At 34.1% G+C, this 18,981-nt stretch overlaps 2 protein-coding genes and 1 long non-coding RNA gene across 3 annotated transcripts; all 3 read right to left on the bottom strand.

The window, feature by feature from the left end:
• Positions 1-4: 4 nt before the first annotated feature.
• On the bottom strand, positions 5-1,324 carry LOC145006985 (uncharacterized). The gene is made up of 3 exons (XM_078965995.1): positions 644-1,324; positions 285-525; positions 5-201 (listed from the first exon to the last, which is right to left on the bottom strand). Exons 1-3 carry the CDS (start codon positions 1,322-1,324, stop codon positions 5-7), a joined length of 1,119 nt encoding a protein of 372 aa, XP_078822121.1.
• Positions 1,325-2,509: 1,185 nt separating this feature from the next.
• Positions 2,510-3,863, bottom strand: LOC145005610 (uncharacterized). Its single transcript, XM_078964722.1, has 5 exons — positions 3,465-3,863; positions 3,084-3,375; positions 2,935-3,010; positions 2,709-2,833; positions 2,510-2,601 (listed from the first exon to the last, which is right to left on the bottom strand). Exons 1-5 carry the CDS (start codon positions 3,606-3,608, stop codon positions 2,516-2,518), a joined length of 723 nt encoding a protein of 240 aa, XP_078820848.1. The 5' UTR covers positions 3,609-3,863; the 3' UTR covers positions 2,510-2,515.
• A 2,506-nt stretch (positions 3,864-6,369) lies between these two features.
• On the bottom strand, positions 6,370-8,650 carry LOC145006021 (uncharacterized). Its single transcript, XR_013662754.1, has 3 exons — positions 7,950-8,650; positions 7,687-7,855; positions 6,370-7,565 (listed from the first exon to the last, which is right to left on the bottom strand). It is a non-coding gene; the product is annotated as an uncharacterized LOC145006021 (long non-coding RNA).
• Positions 8,651-18,981: the final 10,331 nt, after the last annotated feature.

Raw genomic sequence — 18,981 nt, 5'->3', positions numbered from 1 at the left:
ATAACTACGCTCTTATTGTAGATTGGTTTTTTCTACAAAATTCCAAACGCGAAGTCTCAATCTTGATGTAGATATCTACCACAAATTGTTGTAATAATCTCCCTCCTAACATAATTACGTTCAAGTTTGATCGAATCTGCAACTTGTAACAGTAGTACTCCCGCATAGTTACAGTTTTCCTACCCGTTCTTATATCAGTCTCTACATAATGATTAAATTGAATAAATTATATCAATTTTTACATTTGTAAAATTTAACAATATTAAAATTGTGGCTATGCGTACCTTCTAGATCTTCATCGAAGATTTGGTCGTCATTAACCATCTCATTGAATGAAACCCCTTGCCTTAGTATGTTAGAATGCCATCCAGGCTCACCATTTGGAAAGAATAAAGGATAACACAATGGGTCATAACATCCCCAATAAGATTGAATTGTTTTTGGTTTGTCGGACCTTCCATATACTATAATACTTCTTTTATATGCGGTTATGTTGTCATTGCCTTCAATCCAAATACCAGCAACCTGTGAAATTATACAATAGAAAAAATATGATTAAAACTGGTACGTAATTTGCATAGTTATATTTAATACATGAAACATCTTTTTTCTCAAAAACATATGTACATAATTAATTTCAAACCTCGGATGTGGTTGGCCGGTTGTACACCCTTTGGTCTAGTTCTACTGATGCATTTAAAGTGACTCTGTAATTGTCGAGCGGTCCTAGATCAGCAAGGCTACGAAATATTGCAACGTATGGGTTTGTAGCAAGAACGCGAGTCAAAATTTCAACAATTGGTTTAGCAAGATTCTTCCATTCGAGTCTATTTGACATCTCAGCTTCAACATCGTAAAAATACAATTGTAAGAACTTAGGTTCATCCTTTTTCCTTGGAACTAACTGATCGATTCTATGGTATATCCCTCCATTCACACAAAAAGTGTATACCCCAGATGTCATATTGGCCATCGATTCATCCACTTCTACGCCCATTGATGCAAATGAATAGTTGGTGTTGTATGCACGTATATTCTTTCTAAACAATTTGCCTAATTTTGTTTCTGAGGTGAAAAGATTGTGTAATTCGTCAGGAATAGATGAGTCTGCCAACTTTGTCTTTCCACTCATGCAACAAAAGCCAGCAGATTCAAATTTTAGTCGTTTTGACCCACAATAACTACATATATCATTGAACTTCACCACACGATGTTTTTTACGGATACCGGCGAAAACAAAACTATATGGATCATCCGAGATGCTACCATTTTGTACTGATGGAGTGACATTGCCATGGATACAACCTTGTGGATCTGTAGACATTTTATTCATTAGTTAAATGTAATATAAATAAAATTAAAATAATTACACATAATTATTAGCCAATATATATGATATTTTTCGGTAAAAATCAAATACTGACCTATTGATGTTGAAATTTGAGTTATCAATTCATCGCGTGGAGGTAGTATTACGTCAGGCTGACTTTGAAATGCGAATGAACTCAAAGACGGATGGATGCAAGATGCGAAGAACTTGAATGAAAATGCGAAGTTTTTAATGTATAAATGCGAATTGGGGAAGAAAGCTAAGAGTTTCGCATTTGGCCCCTGATCTTTTCAAGAAATAATATAAGTGGTCCAACTACAGGGATGCGAAATGAAAATTCTGCACTTGTCTTTTTATGACCCCATTTTGCGAAGTTGGACCACTTATATTATTTCTTGAAAAGATCAGGTGCCAAATGCGAAACTCTAACTTTCTTCCCCAATTCGCATTTATACATTAAAAACTTCGCATTTTCATTCAAGTTCTTCGCATCTTGCATCCATCCGTCTTTGAGTTCATTCGCATTTCATCGCATTAACTGAGAAATTAATCAGTTGTCTCATATTCGCATTTCAGTTGTTTGAGAAACCCAGATACGAACCCAAATGCGAAACCCACTGATTTCAAATGCGAACCAACCAAAAATCATCAACCACGTACTTGTGTCACCAAATGCGAACTGAATATCACCATTAAATTCTCCTCGCATTCCATAGATGCGAACACAATCCAGATCTCCGACTCCAAGCTTGCGAAATCAAAATCAATTAACCTCAAACAAATCGTGAACTTCTTATGCGAACTGTTTTGACCCACAAAACCAAATGCGAACTCAATTGATGTCATATGCGAACTGATTTCATATATGCGAACACAATTGATTTCATATGCGAATCCACATCCATCGATATGAAACCAATACCAGTTACAAGCAATTATATATATATATATATATATATATATATATATATATATATATATATATATAGATAGTAAGTCAAAAAGAAAATAAAAACACCACATTCACGAATGAAAAGTTAACAAATTAACAAAACCAATAATAAAACTTAGAACTGATAAAAGATATAATGTGGTAAAACCATATGTGTTAAAAGTTCCACAACTGAATTGAAAACACGGGAATTAAAAAAGTTTTCAAGAAAATCTTTTTCTAATACTCTCTCATCAATATCTAGCTCTAATCCTATCAGCTTCATACATTTGTGGTTCAACATCAAAGTCGGTTAAAACAGTAGAAACCAATAAATTACCTGCAAAAACATGAAACATGTGGCATAAAATTTAATAATATGTATTTACAATTTGGAATATGTTGATATTAATATAAATTATATACTGATCATATTTTTTAACTGACCCAAATTGTTGTGGACCAGCTTCATGCAAGAAACATAGAGTATGGATTTGTTGTATGTTGCAACAATAACCTTAATCATAAGGTTTGCTGGTACGTTATACAACAATAACTTTGTTACGTTCCCCCTATTAAAAGGTAATGCTGTTTAAACTCTTATAATGAATGATAATAAATTTAATAAAAAACTATGTTGTTTTAATTTTTTTTTAAATACATATATACTTACGTCTCATCTTGGAGAATTAACTCAAATGATCGCAGCTGTCTGATTCGATTTCCCCATACTATTCTTCCAACCACATCTAAAAAACATATTTTCTTGTTAAATTTATAGTAGATGATATAAAAATGATTAAAGAAAAGATATAAATATACCAACAAGCCTTCTTTTATTTGTATGATCTTGTGCAACAGTTGTGACAGTAGACACAATTGGATAAAGTGGATATCCACTGGCAAAATCGCTTGCTAACCGAGTAAAAGTTGTGGCATGGTTTATCATTATCGCCTTATCACTGGTGCAGATTTTGTACTGTTGGTACATTGGATTGTCCAAATGGTATTCATCAACTTGGAAATGTTGCACAGAGAATACATTTCCTTTCAGATTCATGTTTCGATATCCGGGCACTAAATGGCGAGGTATGATTGCTAATATTTTTTCTCTCTGGTGTAAATAACAAAATGGTAATGGTATTATTTACAAAATTAAACTTTTAATAGAAGTTGAATATTTTAATTGGAAAAAAACCTTACCTGGCGATCTATCATCCACAAGAGCATCCTGTTGTTTTCCATGTCCTCCCAAACATACAATACTCTAACACTTGTAATGTTCCACCATTCATATATTTGCCCCAAAGCAGAAAATTCATTAACAGTAGTATGATAAATATCCATTTCAACTGAAAAACACTTCAGTTAATAATTGCTATACTTGATGGTTTTTCTAATACATATTGCTTGTACTATGAAATAAAGTAAAAGTTCAATACCTGTTTGATTCTGATATAGCATATAGAACAGATGGTTTTATGAAATCAATGGAACAAATGGTTTGATGGTAAAGTATGGAAGCAAGATTCGTAATCTTAAATACGTATATATGTACAGATTACAAAACATGTTTGTTATTAATGGATGAGATAGATTTAATGTATATCATCAGTTTTTTTTTTTAAATGACAATTTAAAAAATCCTAATCAGTTTGGATAGAATTTGAAGTGCTTATCTGATAAGCACTATGATAATTTCGAAGTTAGTGTTATCTTTTTCTAATTAATAATGATATAAACTGTAAAGATAATTTCGAAATTAATATGTTGACTAACATTGATCCTTAAAATTTGGGATATGAATGGTTTTGAGCGGGAAAATATTGACACCTGGGTAACCCTCTACAATAAATACCTATGTTTGCTTCTCTGAAATTCGATAATGACTTGATTCTTCCACCTGGGAAGAAGGTATGTTCACATATTTTTTGTTTTCTCTTTTGATTTAATTGTTACGTTGTAACTAATACTACTTTTGACATAGAAAAACGGCCATAATGTCGAACTCAAGTAGCATTGTAAATAAGCAGGAATGTGAACAAATCATCCTTCAACTTTGTATGCATGAGAAACATGAGAAAGAAAAGAAAAGGGAATGGGCATTGCTAAATTGGAATTGGGATGAGGTTATTGATATTCTAAGTTCTGAAGATGAAAAGCTGGATGATGAAGCTGTGGAAAAGTCTGACACATTAGATTCAACAAAACCAAAAACTTTGTCACCACCACTGAAGAGACCCCGTGTCAAAGTTCAAAGCCGAAACAGATGTTATAGGCTTCGTGATGAAGAAGATGGTGAATTTCCTGTTGATGTCGGGTAAGATCATTTGTACTTTGTTTTACAAACGATCATGAAAAACTGTTTTTTTTTATATATTTCAAGGATCAAGAAACTTATGAATGCCTTAAATTTTATTTTTTTGTCAGGAGTGGTTTGATTACTGTTACAGCTGAAAACCAGCCATCTCAGGATGATGAAGATGCAGTTGTTAACACCTAAGTTTTTTAGTAGATTTATTTGATGTTGGAATTTTTATGGTTGTCTTTTTTTTGGATTGTTTCAAATAAGTAACATGTTTTTATGGTGTTGTTTTTCCTTTGCTATTACATTATTATTTTCTGGGGTATAAATGCATGCCTTGTTTTTATGTCTTTTAAAAGGCAACCAATGTCACACAATCCATAGGTATTTATTGTAGAGGGTTACCCAGGTGTCAATATTTTCCCGCTCAAAACCATTCATATCCCAAATTTTAAGGATCAATGTTAGTCAACATATTAATTTCGAAATTATCTTTACAGTTTATATCATTATTCATTAGAAAAAGATAACACTAACTTCGAAATTATCATAGTGCTTATCAGATAAGCACTTCAAATTCTATCCAAACTGATTAGGATTTTTTAAATTGTCATTTAAAAAAAAAACTGATGATATACATTAAATCTATCTCATCCATTAATAACAAACATGTTTTGTAATCTGATTAAATGTCACACATATGACATTTAATCAGAAAATCGATCATTCTTCAAATATGACATTTAATCAGAAAATCGATCTAAAAATGAGACATTTGGTGTTTATCGATTTTTCAGGGTCGACGGGTTGTATGAAAAGCGAAGGCTGAGTAATTGAAAATTAGAGGATCGATGGTTGCTACTAATTGCTTGTAACTGGTATTGGTTTCATATCGATGGATGTGGATTCGCATAAGAAATCAATTGTGTTCGCATATATGAAATCAGTTCACATATGACATCAATTGAGTTCGCATTTGGTTTTGTGGGTCAAAACAGTTCGCATAAGAAGTTCACGATTTGTTTGAGGTTAATTGATTTTGATTTCGCAAGCTTGGAGTCGGAGATCTGGATTGTGTTCGCATCTATAGAATGCGAGGAGAATTTAATGGTGATATTCAGTTCGCATTTGGTGACACAAGTACGTGGTTGATGATTTTTGGTTGGTTCGCATTTGAAATCAGTGGGTTTCGCATTTGGGTTCGTATCTGGGTTTCTCAAACAACTGAAATGCGAATATGAGACAACTGATTAATTTCTCAGTTAATGCGATGAAATGCGAATGAACTCAAAGACGGATGGATGCAAGATGCGAAGAATTTGAATGAAAATGCGAAGTTTTTAATGTATAAATGCGAATGAACTCAAAGACGGAAGAAAGTTTTTAATCTTAAATGAAATCATAGTTTCCTAATAAATTAATTAACAAAATACTTAACCCGAAAACAAAATCGAAAACCAAAATATAACCACATAACGTGAACCCACCAAACCAATTACGAATGTCAAAGAAAGACACATGAGAATTAACAAAAAAAAAAAAAAAAAAAACTTTCATTCACAAATGGTATAATGCATAAATAAAGCTTATTTTTTTCATTTACATACAAAATATTAAGAACAAAACACTCCCATGTTCTTGTACATGATACATACAAAACAAAGAAGAAACTATTATTCATATGGTACCTTCAAATATAAGAATGATACAATAGTCAAATATGTATATGATAAAATTTGAAACAAATCAATCCAAATTCACAAAATTTTGTCAGTTAAATTTTTTTTGTTGTCTGACAATAAATGAAACCAAAAACTTATGCATTGCAATTTTCAAAAACAAAACTTACAAATGGGTTTACCCCAAACAATAACAAAAACTTACATATTGCAACTTTAAAGAAAAAACTAAACATTCAACTACAAGAGCTCTAAAAACCCAACAAGAAGATCATATTCAGATCTTAAGAAGCTTACCCACGATTTCTTTGAGATGTTGGTTTATATCAATCCATTTCAAGTCCTGTAAACACACATAAACACAAAGTTAGACATACGCATAGATACAGGACGATGGTCAGCAGCACCGGAATTTTAGAAGGATGCATAGAGGAAACTAATATGTGGAAGCTATGAGGTAGCTTTTTGATAGAGAGACAGAAAGGGGAAGTGCAAAGAACGATAACAAAGGTGGTGGGTTTAGCAAGCAAAGATAGCCATGGAAGGAGAAAAAAGGTAGTGTCTCGCAACAACAATGATCTAGGAATTTTTATAAACAACTAATTGACTCTTGGTGATTTGCAAGATAAACATAGACTCATACAAACACACACAACCAAATTGAGAAACGATAAGGAAAGAAAGTAATACCTTGAACTAAACAAATTAACAAGCTCTCTAGTTGCTTATTTCTTTAAGAACATCAAACTAACTATGAAATTTTCAATATACTCCTGCAAAAAATAATGTAAAACAAGCTCATAAATTGTGAATAAAATAAACAACTAACCCTAAAACTGGTTGGAAATAGTGTGTGCTGATCTCATCAAATAATCTGGCATTTATGAATAGCTCTAAATAATCTTAAACAACATAGGTGAGTGTAAGAATCGATATATCCATGAAACACAGAGTAAAATCATTATATGACAATTAAGTAAAACTAAAAAAAAACATGGAACAGAGAATTTGATAGAACTATTTACCTGGATAGTGGTGAAGATGGAGATGGTTAGTGAAGGCTTCAACGTTGGGGTTTAATTAGAGTGTGAATACAAAGATAGGGGAGAAGACAAAGATGGTAGACGATGGTGGTGAGGTCATGATAACAGTTCGATTTCTGTGATTTTCACCCAATTCATAACAAAAATTGTTATTTTTCTTGAAAACAAACATTAATTAAATGGATAAGGATTCAACAACTATAGTAAAATGATAGAGTAATAAGATATTTCCTTCATTAACTGGAGTCCATATCAGTACAGATAGTTGAAGATATACCTGAATTGATACAGATAGTTGAGAAATGTCAAAAGGACACAAATACCCTTAGTACCACTTAAACAAGAAAGCTTTACTCTAGATACACTTATACAAGAATATTTAATATACAAATGATTACCCAAAATGTAGACAAACATCAGAACCTGAAATGGAGAGGAAACACCGGAAATTGAGAGTAAACATTGACGATTATGTGATAAATGACTGAAAAGAACACTTTAAAATTGCTAACAAAAACCTGTATTGTTAGAGAACGTTTGTAAATTAATAGTGTTTGCCTCCTGGTTCTGCAATAGAGAGAGAGAGAGAGAGAGAGATGGTTGGAGACCTATGACCACAAAAAGAGAATATGTGTGTGCATATGGCTTAAAGAGCACTAACCTTGAAATCGTGTTGGATCCTGGTCCACTGTGACACTTGTGAAAATGGTTGTCTGAGGTTTCTAGAGAGTCGAGTGCGACCAGCTGTGAGTAGTAGATGGTTAGGTCTCCAGGTATGTGTGTAAAATGCGTAACACTTACGACCTCACAGATAAGAAATTTTTTGCAGTCAATTGGTCATATAAGGGGATGGGGCAGAGATATGAAGAAAAAGATTCGTTCTAGACTTGACCGGTGCAATCGATCAAAATCAAATAATTAGAGAATAGAACAGTAGCATATGCTAGATGTCGAGAGATGGGGGTTGTGAACGGTGGTAAGATGAAGTGCGATGATGATGAAGGTGGCCTGTTTGATGGTAGTGAAGGTTATGTGACAACAAAGTTTACTGATGGTGTTGTGATGTTCGATATTCGGGTTTCTAAAGGAGATATGCAAGAGAAGAGAAAGGCAGAGGTGTTTAGCAGCGACTGTAATGGTCTCAGTGGTCAAGGTGTGGTGGGTAACTGCGTCGAATATGGGAGGAATTTTAGAGTATTTAATAGAGAGGGAGAGAGTTCAAGGAGAGAAGAGATGGCGACTCATCTAGGGTTATTCTACAAGGAAGGGCTATAGATACTAAGATAAGAGATGATATATAAAGTTTATCTATAGACCGATTCAATTGGCAAAATCTGAGGAAGACGGGTTCTTCTTTGACCAGTTCAATTTGAAGAAGAAAGCCAAAGCCTATTCAATATGTACGTAATTCATGTTAACCGCGTAAGATTTGGTATTTTTCTATGCATAAACTCATTGTAAATAGCGTAATAAGGGTTATACCTCTTAAAATTTAATATTATTTTATTAATGATTACTTGTACTAACAGCTTAATGGTTTGGACGTCTTAAAAAATATTATTATTATATTGAATCTATTTATGGAAATAGTTGGATTTCTATTATAAGGTAGTATAGATATATATATATATATATATATATATATATATATATATATATATATATATATATATATATATATATATATATATATATATATCCCAGAAATACGATGATCCAAAGACTTACATCTTTAAATGCTCACAGTTTTTCAAATATGCATGTCAGATTTAGCAACAAAGTTTGTCAAAAAGTTTCCAAAATTTGCTGTGGAAAATGATAATGTACTGCTGGCAATATAGAAGAGATATATTTAATATATATAGTCTCTTTGTTGTTATTTATTATGGTTTTAATTTCCTCATTCAGTTAAGGATAATATCTACGAAAGGATAGTAAGGAGAAGTTGGGAATTGGTTGAAATATTACAAGATTACTATGAAGCTGTAACCGAACTCATACAAGATATAGCTAATGACAATTCTTATTATACCACTCATACTACTCTTCATCTTTGGCGGTGAGCTATTTATAACCCGTAGATACAGTTTAAAAAATAATCATATATGAACTTGAAAAGTAATCGTATTTTTCTAATAAAAGTTTTGTGCTTGTACATGTCCAGTATTGATGTTTATTTTGATCTATCGATTCATTCGCCTCCTCATATTGATAAAAGTAATCCCATTCTTTATGTTTTATTTCCTCTTGTGGAACGTTGCTACAAAAGTAGGTAAGAGAATATGGAGCTAATCCAATGCTAAGTGAGTTTTAGATATAAATCTAATATGTTTACAGGATATACTTCTAAAATAAGTTTATATATATTAACTTGCAGTTGCACCCATTAAGCATATCCATAAGAAAAAAAAGGAATGGGAAGAAGGAAAAGAAGTTATAAAATTAGTATGTGATCTACTAGAAAATTGGTGCAATAGCTACGGCACAATCCGTAGCTATTCCGTAGCTATAAGCGGATAGCTACGAAATTGCTACGGAAAATTGGCTGTAGCATAATGGCCCGTGGCTAAATTATAGCTACGGATTAGCTACAAAATCGCTACGGAATAGCTACGGAATATTCCGTAGCTACTATAGCTACGGAATAGCTACGGAATTAAATAGCTACGGATTTCCTACGGAATAGTTACGACACTATATAGCTACGGAATAGCTACGGAAGAAAATAGCTACGGAATAGCTACGGCTACAAATAGCTACGGAATAGCTACGGAACAAAACAGCTACGGAATCGCTACGCAAGTAAATAGCTACGGAAATCCGTAGCGATTCCGTAGCTAACTTCGTTTTATTTAAAAAAAAAATAATTTAAAAATTTCCAATTTTTTGTCAAATACCACATTAAATTCACATTTGTCCCAAATACCGTATAAAATACACCAAAAAACGTCCGGCATACCAAGTTTGACACATTCCAATCCATTATCCAAAATATCTTACAAAAGTAAGCACTAAACAAAACAAACAATATCAAATGTTTACAAACTAAATTGTTCCAAAATACTTATCAATTGTCCTCAGGTGGATTATCAGGGGGAGCACGGGGTTGATTTCCAGACATATTCATCATCCTCATAACCATTTCCATTTGTTCTTTCATTTGTTGTTGTTGTTGTTGTTCCATGGTAGAAACTTGTGCACGCAACCTATCAACCTAAAAAAATGGCAACACAATGCAATAGTTAAACAATATTAGCAATGTACTTTAGTTTATTATATCAATATTATCAACATACTAATTAACGTTTAAACCATAACAACATACCTCTTGTTGTGTACTATCCGATTGGGTGGATTGGGAAGACGGTGTCCCAGTAATCTCAAAATGTATATCTGATGCTCCTATGCCATAGATATCACCCTTCTTCTTTCCTTTTCTCCTAAGTTGAATTTCCTCCCATACCCTCGCATCATCTTTATGGTTTGAAGAGTCTTCTCCGTGTTTTTTGGCCATCTCCTGTAGATACATCTCCTACAAATTACCAAAAAAGTATCATTGTCATGTACAAAAATACTAAGACATCAAAATAGATAATAAATGATAAAAGATAAGTTACTTGTGCTTCTTTGGCAGTTAGTGAGCAATATTCGAGATTTTCATGATCTCCCGCAAAATATCTTTTTTTCGCCTCAGCTGTACCATGCGTCTTCATGAAAACATCAAATTGTGTGGGTGGTTTACCCAATACCTTTTCCTACATAAAAATACAAAGTATAGTTGATGTAGTTAGTGTTAAAAAAATAAGATAATAAAATTTATAATTATGATACTTACTAAGTTGTTACGGTGCTCGTCAAATCCTATACTACCCGCGGTGTGCCTAGCTGTCGACCCATTAGCATCTGCGACTTTGCGGTTCTGCTGAGCAATTTTTGAATTCTTTCTCCACTTATCTGTCGACCAATGCTGTGAAAAGAAAAAAAATATAAGGATACTAATACAATAAGAGATTAAAATTCAACAAAATAGATAATAAAGTATCATATCCATTACATCACACAAACGTCGCCACACATTCTCCGGTACGCGCCCAGGGCGGTAGTCATGCATCCCTTCGTAGTAGGTACAATGACCTAAGGGGACGGGTTTCCCATCATTTCGTGCCATTTCCCCAGATTTAATCCTGATACGCTTCATCCGATCCCTGTATCTATCCTTGAGGACACACTTGAAGGCATCAAATATGTTACTATTCTCTAGTGAATTCCACCTGTACATGGTCTGTAAAAAAATAAAAAGTAAATCTAAAAATACAAAGTAAAAACAAATGAGTATAAGATACAATAATTTATATTTAATATATTGCCTTGAAACGCGAAAACATCTGCAAAAGGGCCTCATTGGGAATATCACTAAATCGGGGCCACGGATGATCCATATTCTCCCAATAGAGACTAATACACGTGCTGTGGATTTTCCTAGACCCAAACCTACATTGAAAAAAACTATATAAGTAGAATTTTAACATCAAAAATTAAAGTTTTAAAGTATGAAAACACTAACTTTCTCCCTTTTCGGCTGATGAGGGGCAACGAAGACTCCTGAAAATCACTCGCATTCGAGTCGTGGCCGCCCGTAACACCTCTAGAGGTGGAGCCATGCGGCGTCGGTGGCGTGTTCGGTGGCCGTGGCGTGTGCGGGGTCTGTGGCGACCGAAAGTTTGTCTGTGCATCTGCACCCTCAAAATAGTACTCCTCAAATCCATCACGACCACCCGGCCTCAAAACCGTTTGTGGGGTCGGCAACTCAGCACCTGTATTTGGAAACTGAGGCGTATAACCCATTTGTGGGGATTGGAGCCTATAATCTGTCTGTATGAGTTGGGACATATGACCCAGCCCTCGAGCCTGATGGCGAAGAATCCCAGCCAAATCTGCTAAAGGATCAGCCATTTCGGTTTGTTCATTGATGGCACCCTGACTGTTGGAGCCTGCGACTCCTGTCACTATCGGCATATCAATCGGTATGAGTGATGTCCTATAACGTGGCTCGTCGGTAGAATTAGGGGATAACCCTCCCCCCTCCTATTCCCCACACTGCTAGAAGAAGTGTTGGTACTGTGGCCTTTATCCTTGCGTCGATTACCTGACATGCTGCATTTAATAGAACAAGAATGGTCAGATATATAATATAAGATTGATAAGTCATGACAAAACAAATGTTTAAAACAACCGGATATCCAAATCAAAATCATTAACAAAACAACGTTTAAACAGTACAACAGGCTTCAAAATGACAATGCTCCTAACATAAACAAAATACAATGCTCCTAACATCAACAAAAGACAATGCTCCTAACATTCGTCCCCATCATCTTCGTCTTCAAATTCTTCTTCTGAATAATAAAACTCGTTTTCATCACCTCCGTCTTCAAAATCTTCCACTTCTTCGTCTTCCTCCTCAATTCTCTCATTCGCTTCATTAGATATTTGCTCATATGTATTTATAGTTGAGGCTAGGCATAGCGGTTCCACACGAGTTACAGTAAGGGGTGACTCAAACCGTTCTTCAACCTGAAAGACTTCATCTGCTTCCATTTCAGCTTCGGTGACTTTAAACTAAACTAAACATGAAGTAATAGTGTAACATCTCATTTAATCTAATATATATAACTAATGATACATAAAAAGCCCATAAAAATTATTAACATAATACACATACATAATACACATATATAACTAATGATACATATATGACATCCCATTTAATCAAACATTTTTAACAAATTTATAAAATTAGCCTAACATTTCAACAAAATTAACATTTTTAACAAATTAAAGTTTACAACATTTTTTATATATCACATTTCAACAAAATTAACATTTTTAACAAATTAAAGTTCACAACATTTTTTATATATCACATTTCAACAAAATTAACATTTTTAACAAATTAAAGCTCACAACATTTTTTATATATCACATTTCAACAAAATTAACATTTTTAACAAATTGAAATTAACCATATATTCAACCAAGCTATGAAATTAACCAAATATTCAACCAAATTAAATCTAAATCCTTAAATTCGACATCACATTCAACAAAACTTATTAGCATTATCAATGAATAAAGCATCTAAATTGTATACATCAAGTAATTTCAAAAAAAAAAAAAAACCACTAGGGTTTTGCCTTTTAGGGAAGAATCGAGCAAAAGGCCGAGAGAGAGAAGGGAACTGCGCCGGAGAAGAAAGCCGGCGACGGCAGCGCCGGTCGGCGACGGCAACGGTGAGAGCGGGAAGAATCGCCGGTGATTGTTGGAATGAGAGGGGGGGGGGGGGGGGAGAAGTTTGGTTCTTTCTTTTCTGGATCTGTTCGCTGAACTCAAGGGGTGAACGGGAGGGGGGGAATTCGTGGGATATAAGGAAATAGAATGGATTTTAATTAAAAACAATAGCTATCGATTTGCTACGGCCCAGCTTCGGAATTTGCTACGGACCGGTTTAGCGACGGTTTAGCTACCGATTAGCTACGGCCTGCAAAAAAAAAACATGGGTGGGATTCGAACTCGGGTTGCATACGTACAATGCCACAAACTTACCAACCAGCCGGGCATGCCACATCCATACCAACATGCATGACTATTCTATTTAAACATCTTATTATTATTATTATTATTATTATTATTATTATTATTATTATTATTATTATTATTATTGTCGTGGGATGAATATAACAAGTAAATAAAATGGATTTTAATTAAAAAAAATAGCTACCAATTTGCTACGGCATAGGTTCGGAATCTGCTACGGCTTAGCTACGGACACGTTTAGCGACAGTTTAGCTACTTATTATTATTATTATTATTATTATTATTATTATTATTATTATTGTCGTGGGATGAATATAACAAGGAAATAAAATGGATTTTAATTAAAAAAAATAGCTACCGATTTGCTACGGCATAGGTTCGGAATCTGCTACGGCTTAGCTACGGACACATTTAGCGACGGTTTAGCTACCGATTAGCTACGACCTGTAAAAAAAAAACGTTTGTGGGATTGGAACTCGGGTTGCCTACGTACAATACCACAAACTTACCAACCGGCCGAGCATGCCACATCCATACTAACATGCTTGACTATTCTATTTAAACATCTTATTATTATTATTATTATTATTATTATTATTATTATTATTATTATTATTATTATTATTTCTATTATTATTATTATTATTATTATTATTATTATTATTATTATTATTTCCGTTAGAATTCCGTAGCTAGTCCGTAGCTAATTAGCTACGGATAATTCTTATTTTCGACATTTCGGGCACCAAAAGTCGTTTTTTCCGCTTCGTTTTTTTCACACCTCTATTATACATGATTATCTATATTTTCTAAAACTTTTAGCTATTAATGTCATTCATAAAGTCGTGTGCTCATACGGGATCCATTACACGTTTAATGGTTTTAAACTCTAATGCTTATCTTCTACGTTCACATATAAATACTCACAAAAACGTATACATACACATATACACATACATATATACCACAACTCATTCATGTCTACAAACATAAATCCATCACAAGTTGGTGAAAAATATAGTCATTATATTGTTAAACCATTAAACGAGTACTTATTAAACGAGTACTTGATCCCGAAGGTGCGCAAGACTTTATGAATGATATTAATAGCTAAAAGTTGGTGAAACTAGATATAATCATGTATAATAGAGGTGTGAAAAAAAACGAAGCGGAAAAAACGACGTTTGGTGCCCGAAAAACTGAAAATAAGAATTATCCGTAGCTAATCCGTAGCGAATTAGCTACGGATTAGCTACGGATAATTCTTATTTTCAGTTTTTCGGGCACCAAACATCGTTTTTTCCGCTTAGTTTTTTTCACACCTCTATTATACATGATTATCCCTATTTTCACCAACTTATAGCTATTAATATCATTCATAAAGTTGTGTGCACATATGAGATCCATTACTCGTTTAATGGTTTAACACGCTTATGATCTACGTTCACATATAAATACGCACAAACACGTATACACACACATACACGTACACATATACCACAACTCTTTCATGTATGTAAATATACATATACAAAAATAAATTCATCACAATTTGGTGAAAAGTATAGTAATTACATTGTTAAAACTATGAAACGAATACTTGATCACGAAGGTCCACACGACTTTATGAATGCTATTAATATCTATAAGTTGGTGAAAATATAGATAATGATGTATAGTAGAAGTGTAAAAAAAACGAAGCAAAAAAAACGACGTTTGGTGCCCGAAAAATAGAAAATAAAAAAAATCCGTAGCTAATTAGCTACGGAGTTGCTACGGATTTTATTATTTTTTATTTTCCAGGCATTAAACATCGTTTTTTTCTCTTCGTTTTTTTCCCACCTCTATTATACACGATTATCTTTATTTTCAACAACTTATAGTCATTAATAGTGTTGATACAGTCGTTTGCACCTTCGAGATCCTTTATTCATTTAATTGTTTAATATTATATCCGTAGCTATTCCGTAGCCATTTTGTAGCTAAGTAGCTACGGAATAGCTATAGGTTAAGATCCGTAACTATTCCGTAGCTATTCCGAAGCTAATTAGCTACAGAATGGCTACGGAGTAGCATCCGTAGTGATGTCGTAGCTATCCCGTAGCTAATTAGCTACGGAATACCTACGGAATTGAATCCGTAGTTATGCCGTAGCTATTCCGTTACTAAATTAGGGCGTCCAATTCTGTAGCTAATCCGTAGCCATTCCGTAGCTAATTAGCTACGGAAATTTTCCGTAGCTATTATCCGTAGGAAAACACCTTTTTTTTTCTAGTAGTGTGAAATAGACAAGTCGGAGTTCCCTGATGCTCATCCTCGCTATTACACAAACTCGATTCTTGAGGCTGCACGTCAAAACGCTTATGAGGTTGTTGATGAGATTTTAATGAGATGCTCCGAAGCAATTCGGTATAAAGATAAAAGTGGGTATGACATCATACAGTTAGCAGTAATACACCGTTCAGAAAAAATCTACAACCTTATCAATATCATTGGGGAGCGTAGGAGTGTTTATAGAATGATCGAAGATTCTTCTAAGAATAATATGTTGCACTTGGCTGGAAGATTAGCTCCTTTGCATAAACTAAAGCTGAGAACTGGTGCAACATTACAACTACAAAGAGAGCTTCAATGGCGTGAGGTACATCCTTTAATGAATTGTAGGATTTTATTTCTTGTTGTATGGTGCATAAACTAACTGAATTAATTTTATACAGGAAGTACAGAAGCTCGTGTTTCCATCATACATTACTAGAGAGAATATTTTTATGGAGACACCTGATATGGTGTTCTCAAAGGAACATGCCAACTTGGTAAAGGAGGGGGAAAAGTGGATGAAAGACGTAGCAGAATCATGCAGCATCACTGGAGCACTAATTACAACAATTGTATTTGCAGCAGCAATTACCGTACCAGGTGGAAACGATTAAAATTTAGGCACACCCTTGTTTACAGGCAAGATTCCGTTCGCGTTCTTTGCTTTATTGGATGCCATATCATTATTTGCATCAAGTACACTACAAGAAATGTTGGCATTATGGGCGATGCTTTTAGCAGCGACGAGGAGCATTAGCGGCGACATGTAGTTGACGTGTTACACGTCGCCGCTATTGCTACACGTCGCTGCTAAAGGCGTCGCCGCTAATGCTCAAAATCGGCGATCCGTGTCAAATTACCCTTATCCGTCCGATTTGATTTCAATCCAACGGTTGTAGAGGAAAGCGACAACACGCTGACTTTTCCCTCCAAAGGTGTCGCCGCTATTACCCTTCTGTCACCGCTAATACGCATTATAGATTACCCTTTCCAATTTCCTTTTCGGTGACATTTTTTCCTCTGCTTGTATCCTTTCATTCTCTCGTTTCTGTTGCTGCTTCTCGGTTTGATCACTTCGACTAGGTGGAGGACGAAGGTAAATTACCGGTGCTAGCCCCTTCTGCTGCCACAAGACCACCATAGCTTCCCTCAAAACCTCCAAAACCGGCGATCCTTGAGCTCAATACCGAAATTGCCCACATTCAAGGTCAAATTTCTCTAATTTTCTATTATTTCCAGTTTTGTTGCTATGTTGTATGATAAATTGTTAGTAATTTTGAGATTAAAAGTGTTTGTGCAATTTGTTGGATTTTATGCATTTTATATTGTTTATAGCACATGTGCTGCTGCTTCCTTCTTCCTAAGTCTACTCCATCCATCCCCTTTTAATCTCTTGATTTATTGGCCCTTTTAATCTCTTGATTCGTTGGTAGATGATAAACAGAAGGCCATTAATTTGTATTTTTTTTCTTGCTTCTCATTTGGGATGAACGATGATGAGGATACAGGAGGTATCAAACCTCCTGATTTAACCAAACTCCATTACAAAATATATATGATCAAACCTCAACTTCAGAAATTTATTTATATTTTTTATAATATTGATTTATTTTAGATTAAGTAAGCCTTAGATTAATTAATTTTTAGAAATTATTAATTTCTTACCATTTTGTTAGTGACTTAAAGGATATTTTTTATAAAGGTTATTTTGTATAATGAATTAGTTCATGGAAAAAATTGAACAAAAAAGTAGGATGCAATAATGGAAAAAAAAGTATGATGTTATATTGTGTATGTATTTGTATGCAATTTGGAAACTACAATGTTATAATAGAAATTGTATTATTTTTGTATATGTAATGTGTAAATTCTATTCATATTGTAATTTTGCAAGCTATATATGGGGTTTAGTTGGGCGATACTCTTCTACGTGATGGTGGATGTTATGGGCTTAGGACATGGAGGTGATGGAGTCGGGGATCCACCACCTCCCGGAGGCTTTGGTCGTGGTCAACACGAACAAGATGGTAAGTCTTATTATTATATATTTGTTAGATATTTTTATCCATTTATTATAAGTTATCATAACTAATATTTTTAATTATATTTTTCAGCTGAGCTCCCTAAGAAAAGAAGAGGCCTAGCAAAAAACATTCAAGTATCAAAGATAATACGGGCAAACAAGGGAAAACCTGTAGATTTGGATTTCGATAGGGAAGCTGACATATTCCCGTGTCGGCAACCATGGTAATTGGTTTACCCGTGAGATTGGGAAGTATATATAGATGAACATCCCTTTGAACGTATCTGGTTGGGACAATGTTTCCCCCGCTCTAAGGAATGCCACAATGGTTCATTTAAAGGTAACTTGGACAATATTTTAAATTTCGTTCTAATTGGTATTTAACTAACTTTTTTGTATTTGTAGAATAAGTTTGATTTAGATAAGGTTAACTCGGATCCCGAGCGTGCTCAGTTGTTGCGGAGCATTGATGCGACCTTGCAAAGAATTTATAGAGGACGAAAAAATAAAGCGCATACTTATTTTGAGAATGTCGGGGGGCTTATAGATATCCCAAGGGCATTTTCAAAGTCCTGAATTTCTAAAGCGTTCGGCGTCAAACAAAGGAGTCCGTGCACAACAACAAGTTGTAAACAGAGGGGGATCTTGCTCTTATAGCAATGCATGTTTCAAAGAAGTAAGCTATGATATATTTAACTGTTTATTTAAATTATAATTAATCTAATTTTTAATGTTAAATAGAACATCGCTCGAATCGAAG

This window comes from Lactuca saligna, chromosome 7 (genome assembly GCF_052625555.1).
Source record: "Lactuca saligna cultivar CGN05327 chromosome 7, ASM5262555v1, whole genome shotgun sequence".
NCBI lineage: Eukaryota > Viridiplantae > Streptophyta > Magnoliopsida > Asterales > Asteraceae > Lactuca > Lactuca saligna.
The sequence above is the reverse complement of the archived record's forward strand: the minus strand, read 5'-3'. Positions and strand labels throughout refer to the sequence as shown.